We start from the raw sequence: 26,120 nt of genomic DNA, 5'->3' as shown, positions 1-26,120 counted from the left end.
GGGAAGATAATGAAGGGAGAGAATGAGGGTAGTCATTGTCCCTGCACACTTGGCTCTTTGTTACTGTCTGGTAATACTAATATCCTCTCCGGTTATCTGGTGGTATGCGAAATTGTTGTGCTCTGTTTTCTTGCCTTCTAATAGCTCTTTAATTTTTTTTTTCCTTTTAAGATCTCCTTGCAAGCTGCATCAGTCTTGACTGCAACCCTATTCTAGATAGTTCATTTAACATCTAGACCACGCTCTTACTCTGCTTAACCTGTTTTATCCTGTTTCATTTACATACTCTGTAATGTTACCGCTGTGTGCTGGAGCTGCAGGCCTCCTTGGTCGCAGAAAGGCAACTGAAGCTATACAGAATCATTAGCATTTGTGTCTTACTCAAGTAATGGCAGCCCTCTTAAATGGAAGTAGAGGCAGAAGACTGACTTAATCCTCTTCTTGTCTACGGAAAGGAGGAGGGTTAAGCTGTGTCTTGGAAGACCATTCAAATACAGGGGAAAATTTGGGCTGCTTCTGATCTGTGCAGGGACTTTGTTTCTTCAGCAGTCGTTTTTCCAAGGCTCTCTTCAGCAGGGCTTTGCAGCCCATCTCTTTTAGTTAGGCGGCATCTCTGCCTGTTGGAGAACGCTTGCGGTATTGGACCTCTACTTGTCCCGCTAGTGGTCTAGGGAAGACATGGAATGAGGGGAAATACAGATAAATGGGCAGAGGAGGAAAAGAGCAGAAAAAAATGCATGTATGCCAGAGTTCACAAATCTTCTGCTCAAAACTATTTGAGAAGACTTGCTTTGTGACTTTGGAAATTGTATATTTGAAAAGTCAAGGTTATTGCTGCTGAATTGATGCTCTGAAAGAGAGGTTTTTTTAAAACAGCAACAAAATCCTAGGCTCTCGGGCCAAGAAGTTCCTTGCAAGGGCATGCTAAAAGATGTGTTTTTTCTCGGTGCAAATTAATAAAAGCTTTCCCACAGAGGGAAAAACGGGGCCTTTGCAATATTAGCTGTTGTCAGTGAAAAGGCAAGGTAACATCCATCTAAGCTTGCTTTCACAAATAGCTCTGCCTTTATAAATTGAATGTATTTTTCTTCAGCTTCTGTATGTCTCAGGTTGAAGTTAAGTGTTGCGTGATGTGCAGCTGTTTGTGGGTATTGACTCACATTGCATGTATGTTAACCTTTGACTGTCAAGCCAACCTGATTTTGCTGTTCATTGGGCACTCTGCTGCTTCCATATGTGGCAGGAAAAAAATCACTTCTCTGCTCTGAATCTTTTTCTGTACACTGTAGGCCTGAGGTCCTGTCATCTGTGTTCTACTGAATATAGTAATGTGAATTGATGTTATCAGTTACTTCATAAAACCTGTAGAAAGAATTTGCAAAATAAGGTCTAGTAGTTCTTTGAAAAATGGAAAGGTTTTGAAAACAAAAGAGTTTTTTTGTTTTGTCTTTTTTTTTTTTTTTGAAAAAAAGTTTTTCTTTGAAGTGTTTCTCCAGGTTGGTAGATAAAGTGTCTCTGCAGTGCAAAGGAAATTCTCAGGAGACAAGGGAGTGTGTGATGGAATAATTCTGAGGGAAATGAATTACAGTTCTCGTGGATGCAAACAAGTTAGTTTTGGTATTTGCAGACCAATTTGTTCTGTTAGGTGAATGTGTTTGAGCAGTAGGCAAGCATACTTGGTGGGGAGCTCCTCTGGCCCTCTAGTCCTTTCTGCTGCTTGCTTGAGCCAGATTTTGATTTTAGCTTGTCTTTGGTCTACTTGATTTTATGGAGTATATTTTGGTCTCCTATTTAAAAGAGGTACTCCTTAAAAATAAAAAAAAAATGTGCTGCTTTTTGCCTTCGTGCTAAATTAACTGAATTTTAGACTAAGGCTCCCACCTGAAAGGCATTTTTTTGTTTCATTTTTGTATAGTGACAAATTTAAGATCTGACCTGGCGGTGTGAGGCTGTGCATTGAGGCAATTCAGGGGAGTGAACTCATTTAATATCTTTAACTATACAAGAATTCATATAACTCTGATGTTAGATTTTCCTATGTTGTCTTGATGTACGAACATAGTTACATCGTCATTTATGTGTGTATGCTTTACAGTTTTAGGAGAAATATTAAGGAATGCTAGAGATGCTGAAGTATCTTCTTGTAACTTCTTCAAGACAGCTCTCATATCAAAATACAGATAAATCTCAAGTGCATAAATCTGTTTTCTTTCCTGATATCAACTTGAGACTGTTCTCATTGACAGGTCTCAGGTTCATTAGAGAAGAAGAAAATAATTCGTAACACTGGTATATGATGCTTTAACAAAAAAAGAAAAAGTTTCCTGAATAGGAAGACAATTCTGGGACTTCTGTGGTATGCATAGTCTGTCCTATATCTATGTTAGAAAGGTTTTCATAGATGTTCTTTCTTTTCTAGATTCTCAGAAGTTGAATTACAGCTGTGAATGTCAGTGATGGACCCCCCCCCCGCTAAGTCATAATACTTCCTTTTTTGTGATAACCCCAAGTTTTTCGACCTGATACTGTACATGCTTTTAAGTATGCATTAGTTTTAATCAAAACACTCTCTTTGATAGGAGTTGGACCATGCCACTTAAACCCCGGTGTTTAATTCTGCGTGTGGGGAGGCTCAGCAACTGCTCACCTTCTGCTGGCCTTGTTAACAACCCTTTGAAACCAGGTGACTTCTGTGTCCACGTGGTTTGAATGTCATTTCTTTTTCTAAAGAGTTCATGTGTGTGTCTTGCCCACCTCAACAGTCAACTTCTTCTGGTCCGTACGCAGTCCAACCAATTTCCTGAGCCTCTTCCTGAGATCCTGCATATAGTTTTGTATTCTCCTGATAACTTGTGGGCCTTTCTTGCTCTTTTTCTCTACTACATCTTTGAACCTTTACTTTGAGGACAAGTTTTGAAAACTTTTGAACGGCCTTTATTGAGTCATCTAGGGGGAAGAAGGTGACATGAGAGCTCTGATGTCGAGTACAAAATAGGACTGCAGCTATATCATTTGATACTGTTCTCCTTAAATGCCAAACTGTGAATTTCCTAGAGGCAGAATGAGTTTCTTGGGCACCTCTCCAGGAGTCAAAAAAATCCCAATTCTAGAGGTCAGTGAACTGAAAAAAGCCAAGAAATGAGAATTTAATGCAGAAATAACTGAAATGAAAGAAAACAAGGTTCAAAGCTATTCTGCCTTGCAGCTGAAAGGCTGATCCTTTTGCAGCTAAATGGCCCACAGGATGGTCACTTTGCTTTCTGTTGCATCTTTTAAGTTAGGCCCATAATGGAGGAGGACAGAGAGTCTTCACAGACTTAAAAGTTTATGGTCTTGCACTGTGTACACAAATGCTGCTGAGTTTGACTGTAGAAACTACTACTAAAATGGAGGAGATCAAATGAGGGATACGTGCGTAGACCGAAACGGTGGTAATTGAGCAGTACATCTTCGTAGCCTGATCCTACCCCATATCCTATCATGAAGACATTATTCATGGATAATGTAAAGCTGGCAATTTCAGTGCTTGGCACCAACAAGCTAAGCTACTTGCACATTTTTACCAGAATGAATTTTATAGTGGAAGCATCTCCTGTTATTGTTAGGTGTTTGGAGAGAGTGCGTGTGCAGTTTCCCTCTCTAAATCATGGAGTCTGATGGATGATGTTTAGGAAATGTTTCTGAAAGGGCAAGACTCTATCGTGTTGCCTATATACGGGGAGTGTGTCTGCTGTAATTTCTAATAGACAGATTATTTTATACATTTGGTAGCCTTGCTCTTTGGCTCTGATTGTATTACCTGCTTGTGGAGCAGCGTGCATGTAAAGGGAAAGGTTGTTTTAGTACTGGACTGTGCTGAACCTTGTATTCAGTTAAAATTTGTTTTTCGATGCAAGACTGAATTGAATGAACTGGGGTTTTCAGAGTACTGTCAGCTCGAGTACATTTTATTTCCATATTTCTATGCACAGGACTGTATGTTTCTGTACATGATTTTTATTTGTTTTGAACGGCTTTTTCTTTATCATCTACCTAATGGTTTCTTTACTAGTGCATGATACAATAAAAACCTACGGTTCCTCTGCCTCCCTTATTGCCCTTTCCTTTGCTTCCCTTTTTTTGAACATTTATCTTACAAATGGTACTGCTTTGCTGCTCTGCCTCGCATGTACTGACACCTCCTAAATGGTTTATTTCCCGTTGACATTCATTTTCGCTCAAAGAAGGGCAGCCGCTTTGTATGTGTCAAGCTTCTGCTCAAATTCTAAATACTTTAATGCTCCCTCGTTATCTGCAACAGCGGCTGGCTAATTAGTTGGCTTAGTAAATAATGGCTTGATAGTGTCTCCGTAAAGTATGGCGTTAGGCCCGTCACGCTGTAGTGCCTTTCTGCTCCTGTACGGCTCGTCAGCGAGTCACCCGCTGTAGTGCTGAAGGTAGAAGGAGCTGCTAGAAGTGCTGTCGTAGCTGGAGGCCAACGTTGTCACCGTGCCGGCCAGCACCACTTAATTTTTGGTCTAATTTCAAGCGCTTTTGTCGTTTGGGGGGAAGTGAAGTTATCGTGTGTGGGAGGCAGGGGAGATGCTTGTCTGGTACTTTTTGGTGCTGGTGAGGCGGGAGGTGCTTGTTACCTAGTCCCTGGACAGCTAGGCAGCTTTTGATGTTATTTCCAGTTTGTAATGCCTCTTGCTTCCCGTCGAAGACAACTTCATATCCAATATTCTTTGCTGTGTTGCGAGTTAAGGCTGCCGACTCCCTTTCAATAGGACCTACATAAAAATGTCACAAGCTAAAGCTATTTATATTTCTAATAATGAATAAAGGATACGTTAATTCTCGTTTTGAATGTCTTATGACTGTATCGGTAGGATTGTTTTATTATCTGTTTCTCCAAGCTGTCTTGCCAGGAGTTAGGTGGCTTTCTTCCCAGATTCATAATGCGTTCCCTTCCTCTTGGAAAGGGCATATGCTCTCTTGGCTCGCTCTTTTTAATTTGAGTTTTGCAGGGGTCTGTGTTGTTCCAATTTTAGTTGTTCTATTTCTAAAGCCATTCACGTGCATGTAAAGTATGGAATATTTTAGGGCTTTTACAATTACTTCAGGTCTAAGCTTGAGACGTGCTTTTCATATTTCTTGATGGATCTATTTGTTCGTTTAATTTACAGAGAAAAAACTTGAGATATTCTTTAGATTAGGATACCAATTAACATAAAAGGGGGAAATTAAGCATAAAAAGAGACTCTGCGAGAGTGCATTACTCACCAGCCCGAGCAGCTGGCTCGTGGATGCTGCGGGATTGTGTTTTGTCCCCCTCGTTTGGTATTCGGAGACGTTCCCCCCCCTCCAGCCTTGCAGTCTGCTGCTCTCCCCTCAGCTACAGCAAGTGAGTCGAATTGACCTGTATCCAACTTTGTTTAACTAGTTGTAATTCAACAAAATTTGTTTTGTGAGGAAACAGCTGGAAGTATTGACAAAATATTATGCTGTCCTTCCTGAGCTTGTCAGTTGTTGTTTGAGAGCAGTTTGGATGTTGGATTATTCTCACCTGATTGCTCTACAATCAGCAGTAATCTGGCCTGGTTTTCATCTGCACGTAGCAAAAAGGAACACTATATATTTAAAATTGGGCTTTTATCAGCAATTTGGTTACTTCCGTGGGTTTTAAATAGACCTATACCTTAAGATTGCAAGGGGCGTATTGGTTGCAGAATGCAGTTGGGGCAAACTCACTGATTTTACGCTGTGCATTTTGTTTTGCTCTTTGTGTGGATTTAACAAGAGTTGGGGGTTGAGTGTCTCTGTCCCTGAATAGCCCAGGGAATGAGATCCGGCCTGTTTGGTTTTTGCACCCTGAACCATGCAGCTAGCCGCAGCGGAGCAGCCTGGAGCGGCTTGCCGGCGGCAGCACGCCGAGTCCTTACGCCAGAGGCAACCCAAGGAGAGGGCGGTTGGAGCAGGTGAAGGCAGGAATCAAGCCTGCAAACCCCCTGAAGGTTAAGTGGGACACTGGGCCTCCTGAAGAGTAACCCCACTACATTTGGTGCTCTTTGATATGAGATAGGAGAGGGCAGAGAGTGCCTAGGCTGCATGTGTCGGCTAGGGTAAGGGGGAAGCTTTGCAGGTTTAACCAATTGCAAGTCAAAGCCCTTCAACTTGCCTCTCAAAGGACTCAACTAGAAAACTTCTTTTGACTGTTTAGTTGTTTCAGTGATAGCAAGCTTTTTGGACATCCAGGGTCATATTGCATTTAAAAAAATACGACTTTAAAAACTTGTAGTTTGATGATAGCATTCACTCGAACTTTTGGTACTTCCAAAGCTGCCTCCCATCCTGAAGTTTGCAGCTGCTGAGCTCGGCCAAGCTGTTCTGAAGATCTGAATAAAAAGCTCAAGGTGCTCTCAGACTTCATCCTTCGTTCTAGTCTGACATGTTCAAACTAATAAGAGCTATAAACCTCTTGCATTTTGCTAAAGATTTCAGGTGTGCTTGCTCTGTTAAAGCTGTGTTAAAATCTGGCTGATAGTGGTTATCCTAACTTTGTCCCTGTAGGATCATGGCGACTTAACATAAACTAGGATAACGTAGCAATTTTTAAAGCATATGTGGTTTAATGAAAACCAGTGTCAGTTTTAGAGTATGTTATTGCCAATTTCAGTTTTCCAATTTTTTTTATCTCTTACTGAAAAGAAGATGCAGATTGTGCAATTTTAATGATTTGATTCCACTTTTGCCTAAAAGAAGACCAGCTCAGTTTGTTTACTGAAAGCCTGTGAAGGTATCTGAATCTAACTGCTAGATCCCCATGCAGTTAGAGCAGAACGGGGGGGGGGGGGTTGTGCCTGTGTGTGTTCAACCTAGCTATTTAGTAACTGGATTCCTGCATGGCTTGGGATTGAAACTTAACACTTCATATTTTCTTGATTTGATAGTCATCAAGATGTTAACTGATTACAAACCAGACCGAGCATTTACCAAGAGATTAGGTGGCAATCTGGAGCAATTTATATGGCATTAGGAATGTGTTTTAGGCTGGAGTAGCCCTGAACATTTTGGAGAGCTGCCATTAAAGCCAAAAGAGTGTGTGAAATTTGGAGGAAGAAAAACCTATGTTCTTCCCATTTCCCATTTCTGTTAGGAAATGGGCTCTCTCTGTGCAAGAGTAAAGCTGCAAATTACAGCTCTCATACATGAGGAAGTATGACTGAGTATTGCTACTGAAAAGGCTAGAAATATGTGACTAATTTGAAATATCTGTTTCAAAGGCAGTAGAATGCTTTTGGTAATAGATATTGGTAAAAATAGGTCTTTTTCATTTATAACTACATTACATAAAGAAAAAAAAACACTTGTCAAAACATGAGAAATCAGCCTGTGTAATGGCCTTGCTAGAAGCTGTTTTAATAATCACTAAGGAAGGATTTAATAATCACCAAGAAGCGATACCTATATTTTTTACTTATTGCATATGTATGCATGATTAAGTGTTTCAGAGGAATGGGGTTTGGGTTGTTTTGTTGTTGTTTACATATCTCATTCTCTCTGGAGTGGGTTCCTTGTATTTGTGTGGTTCCCAGTTGATACCTGGCTGTTAGTGTCGAAGTATGGACTAGACTTACTTTTACTTACTATTACAGCATGGACTGAAGTTGGTGGACTTTCAGGGAACAGAATGTAACTCAACGTGGCTGGGTTTGCATGAACGCTTAAAACTCTTTTTAAAACTGGTGATCACTTACTATTTTGCCTGATGAAGATTACTATTTTTGAATAAATGACATGGAAAACAGATGTCAAGAACTTCCTATTTTGAGGATGCAGCTTTGCTTTGGTTTATTCAAATGATGAAGTACCCACTGAGCTGAAAAAAAAGTGGTCTGATAGTTTTGGCTCATTTGAATCTAGCATAAAAGGTTTTCATGTGTCTGGATGCAATCTCACTGGCATGCTTTGTCAAATTAATCGTTGTCCAAAGACAGATGTAGATATGAAGGGGTAATATCCCTGAAATTTATCTGCGTGGTGCACTAGAGTGGTTCTCCACTTCGTCAGGGCTTTCCATTTGTCTGCAGTGTTTTATGGTGTGCTCTCAGACAGCCGTTAGCCTTGCCAAAGTCCTGGACTAGTCCTGAGCTGTGTTAAGGTAAGGTATTGAACACATTCACTTTCCAGACCTCCCTATAATATTGATGCTTTTGTGCATGCATCTGAAGTGCACAGAAACTTCTCTGCTTTTCTTGTGTTTTCTGGTGTTCTGGCTCCTGCTCGGCAGAGTACTCCTCTGAAGCGTGGGAGCAGTGCTGAAGAGCTTTGAATTCTTTCCATAAACACTTCTCAGATTTGGAACAAAGTGGTGGTTTTCTCCAAGTTCCAGATTTGTCAACAAATGCCTAAATTGCAAAATAATCCCAAACTTGGAGTGGAAGAGACATTGCAACTCATTTGGCAATTCTCAGTGCTGAAAGAATATGCAAGTTGTAGCATGTGATTTGTGTCTATCTGAACTGCATTAAGTCCCGATTTCATTGTTATGTTATGTTTTGTGGTGGAAAATATGGATGTTAAATTATTTTAGCTGTGGGCAGCAGATGTCCCTCATCCAAAAGAGTGACTTATTTTAGCTGGTCTAAAATGGAGACTTGCTCTCCATCTATAAGCAAACTAACATAACTGGCAAAAGTTTGTTTCATATATGACATTTAAAATGTGTTACTTATAAGTAGTATAATTGCTGATCTCTTCTTTGTTGTATATTGTGGAAATTAAATGGTATTCCTGCATCTCAAGTAGACACCTGTATATTCCCATGAGTGATCACTGGAAACGGTATTTTCAGTACAGGAATGTGTATTGGCATGGCGAGCAGCGTGAGCCAGTGATGTATCCAGCTAGAAAAGTATTCCAGGGGCTGCCAGACAGCCATTTAAATAGCTTTTTAGTGCCCAAACCCAATATTCATTTGTTATTCTTGATATGGCAAGTGCATATTAGAAGGTGCCTTGGCTTCAGCTGTGCTGGAAGGTTTCAAAGAACCACAAGCAATCCCCATGCCGCCTTCCACTGCGCCTGTGACGCTAGGCTGGGCTCAAGCCTAAGGGACCCTTCGCTCTCCTTTTGGGTCGTAGGAAACTGGAGTCTGTACCTGGAACAGTCAATAGTAAGTCCCTGCAGAAATACCTGGAGTGGAAAATCTGACCTAGAGAATACATGGATTTCTTTTAAAAGTGAACCGTCACTGTGTATTGTAGTAACTTGTCAAAGGTATCTGTTATTATTTGTTTTGCTCAGGAAAGTGGAGTCATGTTAGAGCTGTAATACCTGCCAAAGCTTACAGTATTTTTTCAGTAGTCCGATCTAATCAAAGGTCTAACCTTAACCTCTCTGAAGTTCCTGGTGTCTTAGGACTGGATGCTAATTGCAGGAAAAAGGCATCTGTCATGTAGTTGATGCTCCCTTATTTCAAAGTTTCACAGCTGCCATACTGCTGATGGATGTCCCTGAGCTAAATTGGTCATCTACAGAGAGGTACATAAACTAGAGGCGTTTTTCTTCCTGTCTAGCCTGTGGCTTTTAAATTCTTGACAATCTGAACCCTGAAGATGCACTTCGTATCTATATGGCTTCCAGCTGTCTGTAGGAGTTATGAGTTAGCAAACTCTTGCCTGTCTACGCTTGGTCTTTTTATCCATTGCCCAGTATGGCTTACGACTGGCTGCTGCTTCCCCTAGGTAACGAACTTGCAGTCTTACCAGTGCAGCTAAGTTTCTAAGTATCTCCATCTTCAAAACTATCTGGAAAGATGAGCAGGAATCCTGTAACATTTAAATTATTCAGCCAGAATTTCAAGTACGGAGTAATTCTGAAAGTCTCTGTAGACCTTGCCACAGCAGATGTTGCTGCCTGTTTGGGGATGGTTTGCTTCACGGCTGGGTTAGATCAATAAGTAGTTCCACATCTTTGCTGAAGCATGTCCTCTTATCCTAAGGACAGTACAGATCATGCTTTACTACCTCTCTGTTCTTTAAATGAAGGGTATGTGGTTTGACATGGGGCTTGCAGAATGGCCTACCACGTGATTTTCCCAAATCAGTCGTTCATTCCTGGCACGTATGCTTTGATAGGTGCATACTGAAGATGTGCCTGGCGAGTCCCTTCTGGAATTGACTTGCAGTTTGGTTAGCTAAACTTTGATTCACTCAGAGCAGAGGTTGCTAACAAAACTTCCAGCAGTGTCTTTAATGGAGGGGATTGCCTACGTGTTTTTCCATAGTTAAGTATTGTGTGATGCCCTTAGTGACAGAAACCCATTAATATTCTGTGTCCTTTTCCATGTTCTTGCTATTAACAGATTGTGTCATTATTAGCTTTAGTAAGAGCTCTATTAATTTTACAATTTTCTTGTCTGAAAGATTAAAAACTTAAGGTTGTGTCAGGGTTGAAGGAATCTCTCTGAGAGCACAGATTCGTAGTCCCAGTTATCCAGCATATGGCTTTTGAAGCAGAGGTTCTGGATATGTGATGGATTATTTAGGAGTTTGTTGCAGGAAAGAGAGCAAGTACATCATAATAAAATACTGTAGGGCTGAGCTGGATTTCACATTCAGTCTTCTCAGTATTTTTAGTTCTTTGCAATCACGAAAGTAAACGCTGCTTTTTGCAATAAGCTTTTCTAGAGTATTTTGTACCCTTAAAGGATATTTCAAGAATTTTGTAGCCGTACAGTTGAGAAGTATCTTGGAAAGATCTTTCTATTTGAAATGCATTTCCTGTATCTAGTGCTGTCTTTAATCTCATGTGGTCTAGCAAAACCTGTTCTACCAATTAAATATGTAGTAAGGCTGTTCTGTTTGGTAAAAGATTGTGTGTTTAAACGGCAGAAGTCCATGCTGCTCCTGTATTTTAAAATTAAAAATTCAGCTGCAGCACTGCCTTCAGATTCAGAGCCATTAGAATGGATTTTTCAGATTTATTCCCTGGATTAGAATACAGAAAATTAATTGCTTTTGACTGTAAAGAGTTATGACCCATTCATTATTTAAGAACCTTCTTGATGGATGAGCCTTCTTTTACTTGCAGAGTTTTTGTGAGATAAGGCTGCTTTTTAAACTGGTATAGAGCATAATGCCCGTATATCAAATAGTGGATGTTCTGCACCTTTTTTATGGGTGAAAGAAGTAATAGCTTGCTCACTCTCTGCCTAGGTTTGTCTAAGGATTGAAAATATAAGTAGTAGAGCCTGCTGAGAGAGAACAGGGGCGCTTTACCTGAGTTTCGCTTAAAATAATAAAATATTTCATTTTTGTTTAAAAGGAGGATTTATTGGAGTTTCTTAAACTTCCTGGTAGTGGAGAATATCACCTTAGTTTGGCTCGTGCATGTGTTGGAAGTGTTAGGGTGTTGTTTTGGGAAGGAGATGGTACGTTTAACTCATGGATGGCCAAATACCGCGCTCTGGTCACTGTTCAGCTCCTACCTGTTGTTTCTTGTGCTGCCAGTTCAGTTGTTCTCAAATGATCTTTGTGTATATTTGTCTTTGGTCTTTTAGCAAACTAAGAAAGAAGAAAAAGTTCTATTTCTTAGACCTTGTCGATTAAAAACGGCAGAACAACTAACATAACGTTTTGGTTACTTTTAATCCCAGAAATGTTTGCTCAATGCCCTCAGTAGCCAAACCTCTTTAGTCGCTCATGGCAAAAATATGAAGTTCAATGAATGATTCAGTGGTAGTCATTAAGTCTCTCCTGTTTCATGGGATAAATCCCCAAATGCATGGTTCATGATGTCAACTGTGGCAGAGGTTTAATGCATTACAGTATAATTGTTTTCCTAGTATCTAATGGTAATGAAACTGTTAATTGGACCGCAGTGATTTCATAACAACTCTTAAGGTGTTTTTTTTTAAGCACAGATTAAATATTAACTTTAAGATTTTATGGTGAATGAACACTTGGACTGAATTTTGCTCCTTAGCCTATATACTTAGGAGAGGATCAACACTTTCCCAAACATACTTCAATTTTCAGTTCATTTGTGTAGTCTTTTCTGGTCAGATACTTGAGTCTGTCTGTCTCTGTTGTAGTTGTCTTACCATTGCCTAGTTTCAATGGCACGTTGCTCGTGAGGTTGACATTTTCTTGTTACTACTTGCACTTAAAGGATTGGCATAGTATTTTCAGAATATCATTTTTTCCCCTCTTACATGTCTTACCTTTGCTTGTGAAAACAACCGGTTTAGGATTTTAAAGAGATGCTTTTTTGTCTTAAAATTACCCTGTTTTAAAGTTTGTCTAAAAGATAGATTTATCATGTATTTCTTTGAAATGTTAGAAGGATTTGAGGCACAGTTAGCCAGCTGGCATTTAAAACCCATGAGAACGTGTTTCAACTAAACCTTTTGCAAAAAAGTATGTGCAGCTACAGCTTAGTTACTGAAATTATTTTTGCTGGCTGTTCAGATGGGTGTAACCATCTCGGGACCTCCTGAAACTTGTTCTTTTTTCTGTCATCAGCCTGTATCAAGCCTTTTGGGTTGTGTCTGGGAATTTGCCACTTGTCTAAATCAAACTTTTCTCTTGTTATTGAAGCCCGGTGACTTTGATCATTACGTTTATTCAGGGATGTATTTCTCTGACATTTTCTAGCTGGTTATAATTCAAAGCAGAGGTCGTGTGTTGGTGGCCTGACATCTTTAAATGACACGGCCCGTTTGTCCCTGCTGAGACGCTGGCAAGGCAGTCCTGTTGGAAATGCCACGCTCCCAGCTGGCGCCGTAACCCACGCTTGGCCTGCTAGGCGACCTAAGCGGGGAGGAGCACCGCTGGGGAGCCCGCGCTCGTGAGCCCTGCAGGGAGCCTCTGCTTGGTCGCTGCCAAGGCCCACGGCCGGTGGCTTGGAGAAGATGCTCCTGGCCTTGCTGTTCCCGAGGCAGGTAGTTGCAAGGGTTCGGTCTGCAGAGCCAAGAGCTTGGGTTTGGTTTTCGTTCTGTTACTGCCATCTTGCTATGGGAACGATTTGTGGTGGTCAGGAGGCATCCTCCTCTGAGAAGAGTTCACACACTGCTTCATATCTTGTAGACTGATTTTAAGTGCTGTATTTGGTGTGGGGATAGCAAAAGGCCTGGCCCAAACTGCGCTTTTGCTGCCTAGGTGATGTGCTTTGAATAGTGTTGATGTTAAAACATGATGGATGTAGACTGGTCTCTTTAATTTTTTTTCTTTTCTTTTTTTCTTGAAAAAACTTTTGACACCTCTGTTTGAAAAAGGAGCAAGAAAGAGGCAAATTCAGTTTTACAGTATACACAATTTTAATACCAAAATTTTTATGTACACTGCTCTTCATTTTACTCCATTACTTATACCCCCCATCAGAAATTGGCTCTTTAAACATAATTTAAATACAATGAATCTAGGACTTTTCTTTGTAATCTCTGGTTGCTAAGCTGGTAGAATAGTTCACTCACTAATGTTTTCATGATGCTAAAAAGAAAAATGGTGGTTTTTTTTTTCTTTTTTTTCCTTTTTACAAAAGATCAGTTGAAAAATAGCAGGTGGTGCTTTTCAATGCCCACATCACAGGTGCACAAGCTGTACGTCATTTTGCCCTTAGATAGCATGAGTTTTGCCCTGTCTGAGGTGAGGTTTGGTTATAGCCATCACAGCTTCTGTTACCTTTCCGTAGATGCTTTGCACAGGAGGGCTTTATACAAGATGCGAAATGCTGGATTTCCAGCTGGCTATGAAATGGCCTTTAAACACACTGCTAGCGTGATGGCTTAGAAAGCAAGCCCTGGCGCCAGTTTGGGTATACGGGCCCCTGCTGTGGAAGGGAGAAGGACGTTGGGAGGGAGCAGCTTGCTGCTGCTGTGAAGGTGCCGTTCCTTTTTGCTGTTTGTTCCTTTTCTTTTTTTTTTTTTTTTTTCCTTCTGGAGAGGAGAAATACTGTGTTCCTCTCTGAAATCTCATTTTTATGGAAAAATTCATAAGAAAGATGAAATCTAGCTTTCTGGGTAGATTTCATAGGTCTGAACAGATGGATCTTAATAGCTATGCAGATCACAAACTCACATCAACTTTATTTTCATTGAAGTAGTTCAGAAATTAACTTAGGCACATTAAAAAAAAACCCGAGCATTTAGCACAGATTTCTGGTTTAAAGCCACTGGATGCTTTCTGTTTTCACATGTTAGCAATGGGCTGCTGCCTTCCAAGCAGCAGAAGTGGGCATAAGCTCAGACACTTGGATTTGCATACAGGCCGGGTTTATCTGTGAAAAATCAGATAACTTCTGCTTTGGGGAAAAGCAAAACAAAAACAGTTGCAACAGTGGCTTTAATTTTGCCGGCATCCGATAGGAAATGGGGAGATCTGCTGCCGCTGTGCAGAGGAACACTTCAGTCGGGGTCCGAACCCTAATCCAGGCTACTCCTCATCAAGTAATCTTTAGCTATGTGCCCTTTACAAAAGATCTAACGCGGAGCAAGCAGCTAGAGTGCAACCAAATATATTAATTCAGACCCGTTGCAACGTGATGACTCAGAAACTGAACTTTGGCTGCTGGGTTTGTATTTCACCGAGGCTCGTGGGGGGGAAGCGGAGCAGAAGCCGGGTGAAAATCAGTGCAGCCGGATGAGGTCTCTGAGTGGGACGAGGGTCGTAAGAGCAGCAGAAGAAATGCTATTTTAAAAGCCCCTGACCATTTGTGTGCCTAGAGGTGGTGAAGCACCTGTAACTCCATTTAGTATCTAGATACCGAAGCTGCGCGAGACAGCTGATATTTGGGGGGAGCGACTTAACCTCCTGTCATCGGTGTTCATGCTGAAATGCAATCGATTTAAACCAAATCGTCTTGGTTTGTGTTCCATCCAAAAAAGAAGCAGAGCCTGCCAAACAAGGCAGTTGTCAGTCCCCTCTTTGTGCGGCAGAGTCGCAAGCAGTCGGGAGCGGAAGACAGAGTAACTCTGGAAAAAAAAAAATCGCAGCCTCTGGTTGTGTCCTTGCATGGAGTGATGGCTTAGCCTGCAGTTTAGTGTCCCTCTTCGGGGAATTCACGTTGCCTTTGCTGCCAGTGTTTGACTTTCTGTAAGTTTTGTGGTACCTGTTCCCCTAAACGTAATGCGTAGTGAACGGTTGGCTTGCGCCCGGAACCTGGCAACAAATGGGCTTGCAAATAGCAGGCATAAAGCGAGGTCTTTGCAAGATTGGCTGCATATTAGTGGATGGTACAGATTGTCAAAGGGAAATGTAACGACAGGGTGCTAGGCAGGGTCCGGGGCCTTACTTCTGTGCCACCTCTGAGCCCAGCCTGTATTGCAGCACCAGTTGGAAATGGGGATGCTGAGGGGGAAGAGGTACTGGGCATTTGCTTTTGTTTGCTTTGAGGCACTGGAGCAATGCTGTTTGCGTGGATGAGGTTGGTACGAGTGGATTTTAGTTGGGATTAGGGGCTGGGACAGAGAAGAGGTTTAAATCCAGCACTGCCAATCAGCTGGAACATCTGTCTTTGCTACTGTTGGGCATAATCATAAGCTAATAAAGTTGCTTCTGTGCAGAGCTGAAACCATTGGAAAGACATCCCCAGACAGTAATCTTACCACTTTGGGCAAGCTGCTGCTTCTCCCTACCATTCTCTGTCATGGAAGACTACCAGGTTACCTGTGAAACTATTTTGCAGTGAGAGCTTCTCCTGGATAGCAAGGATAAATGGGGAGCTCCTCGCAAAGGTGGCTGAGGACCTCAGAGTTCGGTTTTGACATCTGATAGTTGGTGACAATATAGCAAAATTATTTGCCTGCCAATGGCAGCATAATTAATAGTTCAGCTGTAATGTCGTCTCTACTGGCACCCATAGTTGCACATGAAAATCATTCCCAGAATTAATCTGCCTTCCAATACCCAGCCGTGTCGACCACTGTTGGTTCAATCAAGGTAAGGGAAGTGCCTGGGAGGTGCAGGTTTTTGTCAAGACGGTGGTCGTGCCCATCTGCCGGAGAGCAGTGCAAAAGCCTGGCTGCAGGGGAAGGCTGTGAGCTTTCCTGCTTGGAAGGGATGAAGCAAGTCTTTCTACAAGCAGCTAAATACACTTAGGTACTGATACATTTTTTTAAAAAACTTTTCATCTGGGGTCTGGCTTTCTTGTTCACGTGGGATTTAATCATATGGAGTAGTCGCTCACTGTCCACTTGCCTAGCAGGATTGATTGCATTCAGCTAACAGTAATAGTCGTTTCATGGAATAGGTGTAAGGTGGCTTTTCATGTCATGAACCGTTATGGGGCTTAAAGGTATTTTCAGGGAAAACCATAGTCTTGACTGAATCTCTTCTGTTAAAGTACAGAGTCACAGGGAATAAACAGGAAAATATTTGCTTTATGATGAGGGCGCTGCATGTAAAAGTAAAATGATGGTGGGCACAATTAATATCTTCAAAACCAGAAATTGAAAAACCTTTATGTAAAATCTGAACAGAAGTCACACTCATCTTGCTATAATTGTCTTGGACAAATTCATTTCACAATAAAACATCAAACTGTTGTATAATTGCACCCTAAATACCTCACTAAGTGGTAATACAGATATATAAAAGCAGAGTGAAATAGCAAACAGACTTTTATGCAGTGATTTTCTGTTTGAGAAGTTCGCAGAATAGTTTGGTACAACACATAATTAGCATACTGTGATTACTGATTTGCTCAAGGTATGTCAACACTGTGAGGAATTTCTTTTCTTCGTCTGTGTGTGCTGGTAATTGTTTAACACTGCAGCGTTTGACACGACACATTTTTTAAATATACATACATGTACATCTATATATATATATATAAAAAAAATCCATCCCTCTGGTCCTTTTGACTTTGGTTAGAATGTTTACAATACTTGAACAGTTGACTTAAAAATAATGTAATCTTTTGTGGCCCCCCCACCCCCGTGGCATCTTAGTACCACCGTCGCTGCATAGATCTGCAAATATTTACATATAATTTCATAATATAGTATAAATAGCAATATGGTACTTCTAGGTAAAGAAATCAAATTACTCCTTAAGAGTGAGGGGTGTGTGAATATATATATATATATATATTTATATTTTTTTTAAACAGCATACTAGTTTAGATTCTGTCCCATGTTAAGAAACAAAACATTTTTCAGTGAACTATTCTATAAATTGATTATCTTATACTATCTTATCAGAAGGTATGTATTTTTGACCTGGCAACTACCTTGAATTTTGGAAGATTTGACGGTTTCAGAAGAGTCGGACAAGTGAAAGCTTATCTTACAGGGGCGAATTCTGTCTCCCGAGAAACCAGTGGGGTTAGTGCATGAAAATAGCTTCCAGGCAAGAGGAAGCTCAGCTGGGGGGAGGAGGGAGGGAGGGCAGGCGGAGGGGGACAAAGAGAGGCTTCTTCCTTCCTCCTCTCTTTTTTTAACCCCGCAATTGATATTTGCTTTTAATTAAAAAAAGAAAAAAAAAACTTGCATTCAGGGTATTTACACATGAAAAGGTGTTGAAATAATGTTTGTTCTTAGCTGTAAGTAATTAGCCTGAATTCATGAAAAGCATTATCAAGTCAAGCCAGAGATCCAGTAAGAATTGAATGCATTTAATATCTCGAATGGATCACGTTGCACTGAGCCTTCCTAAATAAAGAAGCTATGCTGGCTACTTTGTAAGCATTTGGAGAGTCATCCTGATTAACTGGTGATTGTGTGAACTGCTCCCTTCTGAATTTTTTTTGTGAGCTTTAGCAAGGTACCTCTAGGCAAGCCAAACTAGCATTATGGAGGTAGGAAAACTACATTAAAATAAATTCAGTGCTCCCCGACGCACTTAAATCCCCTTCCTGCACCTTGGTTACTTTTCCTCCTCCTTTTCCTCAAGTCAGATTATCGCAGAAGGAAAAGCATCCCCCAAGTCTGCCTTTAAAGTGAACTGAGCCAGCTGGAGTGGTTGGGATCGTATAGCTGCAGTGGAACAAATGGAGTGTGTGTCCCCTCGCAGATCTCTGCACAGACACCTACTAGCCTTGCTCGCAGCCTGTTTTCATTAGAAAAAGTAGAATATGGAGACTTTCAGTATAAATGTTTACACACAGTCATATAATTACATAACATGAAACATTTTACATATTGAGGTGAGCATCTCTTTAGACTTTTAAACAGTAGGAGTGCAAATTTAATGTAATCATTGCTTTTCAACACTGAAAATAGTATGGATTTATTTTTTAAAAAAAACTTAAAAATACTGCACCACTCCATAAACAATGTTTCCATTAAGTAGCTTGGAAAATTAGGCTTTATGTCAACATTTGTAAAAATTAGACTCTGATGTAGGTCCCCTACAATTTTAAAATAGGTTACTTATCTGATTTAATTTGTGATGGCATGTAGGTATTATACTTCACATTCTTTATAGGGCAGCTGCTGACACTTGCATTGTCCATAGCCATTAATGATGATGAAGGGTCCTTCGTGGGTGGGTTCGTACTCATTGTACGGTCCTTGGTCTGACATATTTGCCATATGTAGCCGTGTTTGGGAGCGGAGTTGCCTGTGGTTTTGAATCATTGAGCACTGCCTAATTCTTCTTAATGTGGGAGGGCAGCACTTCCTGGAGATGAACACTATAAAAATGATAAAAAAGAAAGAAAACAATAAAGCCATTGTTCCTGTAATTACCCTTTGCGTGAAGATGGCATTGTTTGGCTCGGGGAAATGTTCTTCAGTGGTAACGACCATGCCTGCTGTAGTTGGCATTTCTTTGTCTCCCATATGGAAATTAGAAGAGCTCATTCTTTTTGTGTGCTCAGTAGTTGGAACTCTGTACGTCGTCGCCAGGGATGTGACAACGGCCGATAAATTCCAGCAAAGCTGAAAACCATAAACCGCGTCTAGAATATCCTCGCCCTGGGTGTGGTCTGGGCTGTGGCAGAGGATCGAGTGCTCCCACCGACCTTGGAAGCCACTCAGCCAGGTGGCCAGGGCACAGATCTTTGGGCTGCATTCCCACAGATTGCCGGAGAGGCCCACTGTAGTTATGGACGTGAGGGAATTTAAGATCTTGGAGTCCAGGGTGGTTAGCTTGTTGTTATCCATTAGGAGTATTTTAAGGTTAGGCATAGTTTCAAAAACTGTTAGATCGATGGCTTTGATTTCATTTCCAGTCAAATCTAGCTTTTCTAAGGTGCCCCAGGTCCACTCCATCCCACATGTCAAGTTGCTAATTTTGTTCCACTGCAAGAAGAGCGTGTGCAGGCTGCTCAGCCGGAGGAAATGAGCAAAATTAATCTTTGTCAGCTGGTTGTGCTCTAGGTGAAGTTCCCTCAGTTTGATTAATCCTGCAAATCCATTGCGAGCCAAACTTCGCAAGCGATTTGTGCTCAAATCCAGAAACTCCAAGCTACGGCAGTCCCAGAAAAGGCGGACCGGGATAGTCCGCAGGGAGTTGGAACGTAAATGCAAGGTTTGTAGTTTGCGAAGGCCATAGAACAACTCCGGGTGCAGAGAGGACAACTGATTAAAAGAGAGGTCCAAATTTTGCAGGTTAAGCAGCTGGCTAAAAGTTGTGTTTGGCAAATGAAAGATTTTGTTGGAACTTAAGACTAATTCCTTAAGTTTATACAGTCCTTGAAAAGAATCTTCTCTTACTGTTGAAATTTGATTATGATCTAAGTGAAGCCAAGTAAGTTGACTGAAGCTTGCAAATTGATCCCTTTCAAGTTCAGTAATATAATTGTGCCTCAATGACAAACCTAGAGAGCCCTTTTCAGTGGTGTTTGGCACTGAGTGAAACCCCTGAGAGTCACAGTAAAAGAGCAGCTTCTCACAGCGACATTTTGGTGGACAAGCCATGCCCAAGGCAGGCAGCATTTTTAAAACCATACTCATTGCATATAGTGCTGCCAGCATACGAGCCCCTAATGGCCACTTGAAATGTAAGCCTGCAGAATATAATTTAGGGAAACAACAAGATAGGATAGCCTTATCAGTATACTTTGAACATCACCATGGAAGATTTCACTGCAGATAACATTGCCATGCATTTCCGAAAAGCTAATTCTAAATGCAAGAAACAACTTTATGCTACATACAGAATACTTGGATATTATACTTAGGGTGAGTCTTTATCGGTATTACGGAGGATTACAGTCTCACAATCTGAGAACAGTTTTCATAAGGTTCAGTTCAGAAAAACTGGCTTTAGTACCTGACTGCTGCTTTAAAACATAGCTGTTCGTTCATTATACAAGATAGAGAGAAATGTGTAAACTTACCCATTCTTTTGAGTACATTGGAGGTTGCATTCAGTCGTAGTTTTAGACTCAACGCCGTGAGTCTGTGGAAGGCTCTAATGCGAGATTGCCTTTGAATAATTTACTGGGTTTAGTGTCCTTTGATATTAGTGCAAAATTGAATCCACGATCCTCTCCTAAAGTATTCCTTTTGAAATCGCTGGCTTGATCTCCTCTGACAGGTCTGTGATTTTTAAATCAATGCTTAATACAAGTTTTTGTCCTCTGTGACTGCTCAGCTGTTTAATTGAAGCTCCCGATGTCGTTTTCCGCAGCTGTGGCTTCCTTTAGTCCTAACTTGTTGATGGCAGATGGGTGGCTTATTGCTGAGAGAAGCTCCTGTGGTAGCATGAGTGCGTTTACTGAAAAGCTTTTCAGGGCAGCGGTACAAGAATGGGTTTGCTTATGTGCCGCGACCACGCAGGACTGTATATAGGCTGACGTCACCTGGTGACGTTCCTTTTGTTTGGGTTTTCCAGAAGCTTTGCTGTTTTAAAGCATTGTGGTGCATACTGTGATCACGTTAAAGACCACTGGGGGGGGGGGGGGGATAAATCCACCGGAGGAGTCCTTCGTCCCCACAATTTGAGGAACGGGAGTGACTTGTCACCACCCACCGCTTCCCCCTCCCTATTAGGTCTTTGCTAGTTTTATTCGGATGACATTAAAAGCAGCGGAGAGCTGCAGTTGGAAGCGTCTTTAACGCGAGCTGCTGCCAATTTTCTGTTAGGTTTTGCTGCATGAAAGGAACTTTAAGGCGTAAAGTGTACGCGGCTTGAATGGGCGAAGGCTGATTAGCAGCAGCTTTTCGCGGAGGTGAGAATGATTTGGCAGTTTAAAGCTCCGCAGCCCGACCGCGTGTGCCCGGCGTCCGCGCGGGCGTGCCCGAGGGAGCGCTCCTCCAGGCGGGCCGGGAGCTCGGGGCGGGCGGCCAGCCCCTTCGCCCACCCCGAAGCACAGCGCCCGGGGCTGCCGTTTAAAGCGGTGAGAAATTTCTGGAAAAAAAGTAAAGCTTGCGTAAGAGCACGGGAAAAATTTCATTGGACTCCAGCTTGACAGCATGCAGTTATGAAACTAGAAAACCTAATTTTTTTTTTTTCTCCAAAAACTCTTGCTTTTGTACTGACTGATTTGTTCCTGGGGGCTGGAGTGTAGGAGACGGAGCTGCGGGTTTGGCGTTTACAGCTGGGGCTCGGAGCAGTTGGAAGGCTTCACCACGGCCGTGCTGCCCGGGAAAAGGTGGGCCCTGCTTCCGCTGGGATGGCGTGCCGGCCCGGGGCCAGGCTAGAGCGACTTGCCCTGCCGCAGCGTCTCGCAGACGCTTTCCTGGGGTTTCTTTCTGGTGTGCGCAGGAGACCATTCGGTGAGGCCGCTCTGGCCTTGGCTCCAGTGGGAACGAGCCCCGGGGGGGGATTCGCGCCCTTCCTCCAGCTCCTTGAATAAGCACTTGTCTCTCATTTTCACTATGAGACATGAAGCAATCATGTACTATTATAAAATACTGTGCAACAGTGAGGTGGCATTTGTGGTCTCGAAATCTGGAAAGAACTGAGAAGAATAAACTGCCCTTTCTGATGGGGAGGGGACACGGAGATGAATTGTGCCAAAAGGAGGTTTGGAAGAGGCCACCTACCCTTGTGACTAGACTTTGGTCCCTTAGAGGGAGTCACATTTAGGCTAAACTTGTTTTCTGCCTGCTTCTCTCTGTCCTCCAGTTAAATTGTAGCGCTGATTGCAGTACATCATTTCTGCGGTGGATTGTCCTTTCCCAAGTGGAGCTGTAACTTAAGGGAAGTATGAAGCAGCAAGCAAAGGGATGGAGAAGGTGGACAGTAAAAGAACACACTCATAATGCAGCTGGCTTTAACGATAAAGCAAATGAGAACTTGCTAGCTAAATTTGTTCAACTGCTCTGTCATCATAAATATTTTCACATTTGCTCTAGGTTGAAAGAAATACTTGCAAATAAGTCACACACACCTATTTAAAGAGTTTCTTCAGAGTCAGTATTCACTTTGCAGAAAAAGAAAATGATACAAGCAAAAATGCAGCCGAAGCCATCGGTTGCCAGTTGCCTCTTGGCACTGCTGTGACACTGTGCCCGTAGTTATGCTTATAGCAGCTAGTCTGGTGCAAAATCCTGTTTTCAAGTGTTGATTCACATTTTAGTAACTTTTAAAAACAACATTGCAAGGGTGCAATTAATAAAATGGTAAAAAAAGCTGCAAGATCACCTGTTACTACCGCCTTGTGCTGCCTCCTTACGTTATCACCAGGAGTCTGAATTTAGATTTTGGGGGAATGGTTTTGCCTTTTAGCATCAGTAGCTGTTGGTGGGTTCCTCCCACCTTAAGATTGTGTAATTTGGTGCAGAGTGAAGAGTTAATGTTCAAACACAGTAAGTTGCTTCCTTTCTAAAGCACTGAATGCCTTGGCTCCTAACTGAATAAGGGTAGCTATTTAGCACCTTGCCAGCGAGTTTGCTGTTTGGGAAACTGTTAACACGAACTTTCTGGGCACTTCTCTTGGTGAAACATGTTTTTATGTGCACTAGATGTGAAATAACAGAGATCTTTCCAAAAGCATGCATCTGATTTGTTTTTAGATCTGAAGCTCTATGCTGATATTCAAGTTGCTCCCCGCGAACTGTCTTGGGTGTTGAGCTGTAATAGGCAGGGAATAAACTCCAGCTGCTTGCAAAATGCACAATATTGCATTTCTTCTGAGACTGAAAACTTGCTTGCATGCTGAGGAAAAACATGTAACAGTGCCATCTGGAGACTTCTCCCAGAACAGGCACATCAAGGTGGAGACCGAAATCGTCACGTGTAATACGGGAGAAGGAGAACGGCATGTCCCCCCCAAGAGTAAAACTGCTAGAACCGCAGAAACCCCTGGGGGACATCGTCCTTACCCCGCTCCTCGCGCAGCAAAAGGACTGGTTTTCCTGGTAAACACACACGCTAGCAAAGTAAAATTGGACCCTAAGGCTAGCGTTGTCATTTAGTTAGGCTGACATCTTGTGGAAGGCTTCCTAGTGTATTAAGAGCAACAAATAAGCTAATTTTACTTGATGGGGCTGTGAGCTGCGCGACTCCCTTGCGCTTTGGGCTCGGCGGGTTCTAGCTCCCCGCGTGCACGCGAGCCTGTGGCACACGGGCTTTGCGTTCGCGCGTACGGCATTGTGCAGCCAGAGAGAGCTTCACCTTCTGTGCAAAAAAGGACCGTCAGGTTTTGCTGGACATTAGCACTTCAGCAATCACGAAAGCATTAGCTGCTGCTTTTTTGCCAAAAGATAGACTTCTTGCTGTGCTGTTAGGGCTGTGAGGCAAAGGAAGGAGCTAGCAGGGACGTGTGGCAGCAGCGTTGTTATGCACCTACCGTTGCTCGGATGCACTACGGCAAAATGGGATTAGCAACGAGCCCCTTTAGATGGAAACAGGGGAACGGATCTACAAAGAAACCGTGTCATCAACAGACGTGTCAAACTCCTCAGGTAAGCTGCAGAGGCTTCTGAAGGATGCGAGCAGGAGCGATGGTGAAGAAAGGCACGGTAGGTCTCATTGCATTGTCTTGCAGGCAGCAAAGCACACAGAGGCGGGCTTGGCAGCAGCGCAGTGGATGTCACCTAGGCTTCTGCCAGCTCTCTCTCCCTGGCAGTGGCTGCACGTTTCAGTTCCTCCTTGTAGCGGTGCAAGCGGAGGAATTGGCCTTTCTCTCTGGGGAGTTCTTCAGCAGAATGTAAGCCACCAGCACTGCAGCCCAGCACTGGGGAAGAGCGACTTGCTCGACCCGCAGGCCTCCGACGTGAAGGCGCTGCTGAAGTTGCTGTGTGGTGGCGGTTGCTTGTCCTTTCTGGCCATGAATCAGCACTACTGCACCTGGGACTTGTTTGCAGCCCTTACAGCAGGGTCATAAATGAGTACGGCAGGTTACCCTTTGCAGATGTAAAATTAAGCAAGGTGTCAAGGAGAAAATTAAGCATGCAGCAAGCCAAATGTGAGCACTAACGTCTCAACGCTTCCGCGTGAAGTACTGCGTCGGTAGTTGCACGTTGATGTACAGCTTCCTTCCTTCCTGGCTGGCCAACGGGAAAACGTGCCAAACACTCGTTCTGTTTATTAAATCCCCATCCTTGACCGCGGTACTGTTTACTGTACCAACAGACTAGAAGGCAAGCCACAGCCTACCTGGAGTGAAAATCCCTTTCCAACAGGTCTTTTCTAGGCAGCTGTGCGTTGGACTGCGGTTGAGGCTGCACGTTCCTGCCACAGAGACAGCGGTGGCTCTAGTCACACAGCTGTGGGGTAGGTGACAAGGAGGGTGAGCTGATGTGACTGGGGTATAGTGTGCGGGAGAGGGAGTCTTGGCTGTGCCCGGGATTGATGAACGGACTCGTATCCCACCAAACGTCTCAGAGCAACGTGAGGGCTGGGTGCCGGGTGAGAGGGCCCCGTTTCCTTCAATCGCCATGGGAGCTCAGGTTGACTTAAATGGATGAAACGTCAAGATTGGTGTGGAAGGTTTTTGGGTTTGTGTTAATTTGCTTCATTTGCGATCTGTTTGCTGGACTTTGTAGATTAACTCTTCCACCGTGATATATTTTGGAGTTTTTAAAGAGAATTCCAGCTACAAAAACATTGTTTTCTGGGCAACTATTTTGTAATATATGCAGCGCTGAACCTTGTTGCTTTAAGATAACATTTGTTCCCTTATCGCCACCATTCTCTACTTTGTTACTTTTATAAATTAGTTGGCATTAGACTTGTGCATCAATAGCTTTAGGAAAACTTCGTTTACTTATTTTTTATTCAGGTGGCAAGTCTACAACAGGAATGCTTTTTTTGACTGAGATAGTGATTCCACTTGCCTCGTTGCATACAAATCCCCTTTCTTTGCTTTAAGCCATTAAAAGATATATACATTGTGGGGATAGCCGTAAGAGCTGCGGCAGGGAGGATGTGACGGTGGCTATTTGTATTGCTCTCCAAGCAGGGTAGTAACGACGTTGGAAGAGCGCAGATTCTAGAGTGTGGGAAAGGGATCAATTTTTAACACCAGTTCTAACCTCTTTTATAAAGATCTTATTTCATCTTAGAGTAAATTTGTACTAGGGCTGAGTTTTTATTATCCACGATACTGGACAGAGCTGTGCTATCTTAATACAAAATGATAGACATGGGTAACGTGACTGTATGAAATCTTGTGAGTCTATTAGCTGCTGGCTGTACAGTCGACTGCAAAGCTTGTGATTTCCTCCAAGATCGCAGAGTTTTGTGCGGGATATCTGAAAATCCTATTAGTAGTGTTTGAATATTTGGAATTCACTATTGTCAGTCCTTCTAATCCAAGGCATAAGAGCAACTGATAGCTGGCATGTATTGTGCTGCTGAGTCATTAGTATATTTGGCTTTTCCCTGAAAGTTCAGACTAGGAATAAGGAGTCTTTTTATTTATTTATTTATTTATAATAATAAGGGTAATTGATTCCTAGAACAGATTACCCAGATGTGGTATGCTGTCACTTTTGAGCCTGTAAAAATGGTTTATTATATTAGAGAGACACTAGCTCAAACATTGTTGAGCTGGAGTGAGGAACTGGTGGGTAAAATTCATGGAGGTTGGACTCACAGGAGCTTGGAGAAAGTGGTCGTTATGGTCTAGGATGATCTCCACCATTTTTACATGGTTTACCTGGCTCGAGCAGCCAGAGGCTGTATCGCTCCTTCATGTGAGCGTGCTGTAGCAGCCCCTGTCGAACCACCAACCAAAGGTGGGCCTCCAGGGTGTAGTTAGCCCCACAGTTAATGAATTATATTTCATTTTATGCAAAAAAA

General features: G+C 42.4%; 2 protein-coding genes across 3 annotated transcripts in view; one reads left to right on the top strand and one right to left on the bottom strand.

Annotated features, from left to right (window-relative positions):
* The window catches only part of CTNNA1 (catenin alpha 1), a 120,320-nt gene that overhangs the window by 41,437 nt on the left and 52,763 nt on the right, over positions 1-26,120 (top strand). The window lies entirely within an intron of this gene.
* On the bottom strand, positions 13,277-20,673 carry LRRTM2 (leucine rich repeat transmembrane neuronal 2). Of its 2 annotated transcripts, none has more exons than XM_026097705.2 (2): positions 20,266-20,673; positions 13,277-19,932 (listed from the first exon to the last, which is right to left on the bottom strand). In XM_026097705.2, exons 1-2 carry the CDS (start codon positions 20,267-20,269, stop codon positions 18,386-18,388), a joined length of 1,551 nt encoding a protein of 516 aa, XP_025953490.1. In that variant the 5' UTR covers positions 20,270-20,673; the 3' UTR covers positions 13,277-18,385. The 2 variants fall into 2 exon arrangements, with proteins under 2 accessions (XP_025953490.1, XP_025953491.1); XM_026097706.2 differs by having other exon boundaries at positions 13,277-19,504.

The sequence above is a fragment of the Dromaius novaehollandiae genome, chromosome 15 (assembly GCF_036370855.1).
Source record: "Dromaius novaehollandiae isolate bDroNov1 chromosome 15, bDroNov1.hap1, whole genome shotgun sequence".
Classification (NCBI taxonomy): Eukaryota; Metazoa; Chordata; class Aves; order Casuariiformes; family Dromaiidae; genus Dromaius; species Dromaius novaehollandiae.
Note: the sequence above shows the minus strand (reverse complement) of the source record. Positions and strands in the feature narration are given on the sequence as shown.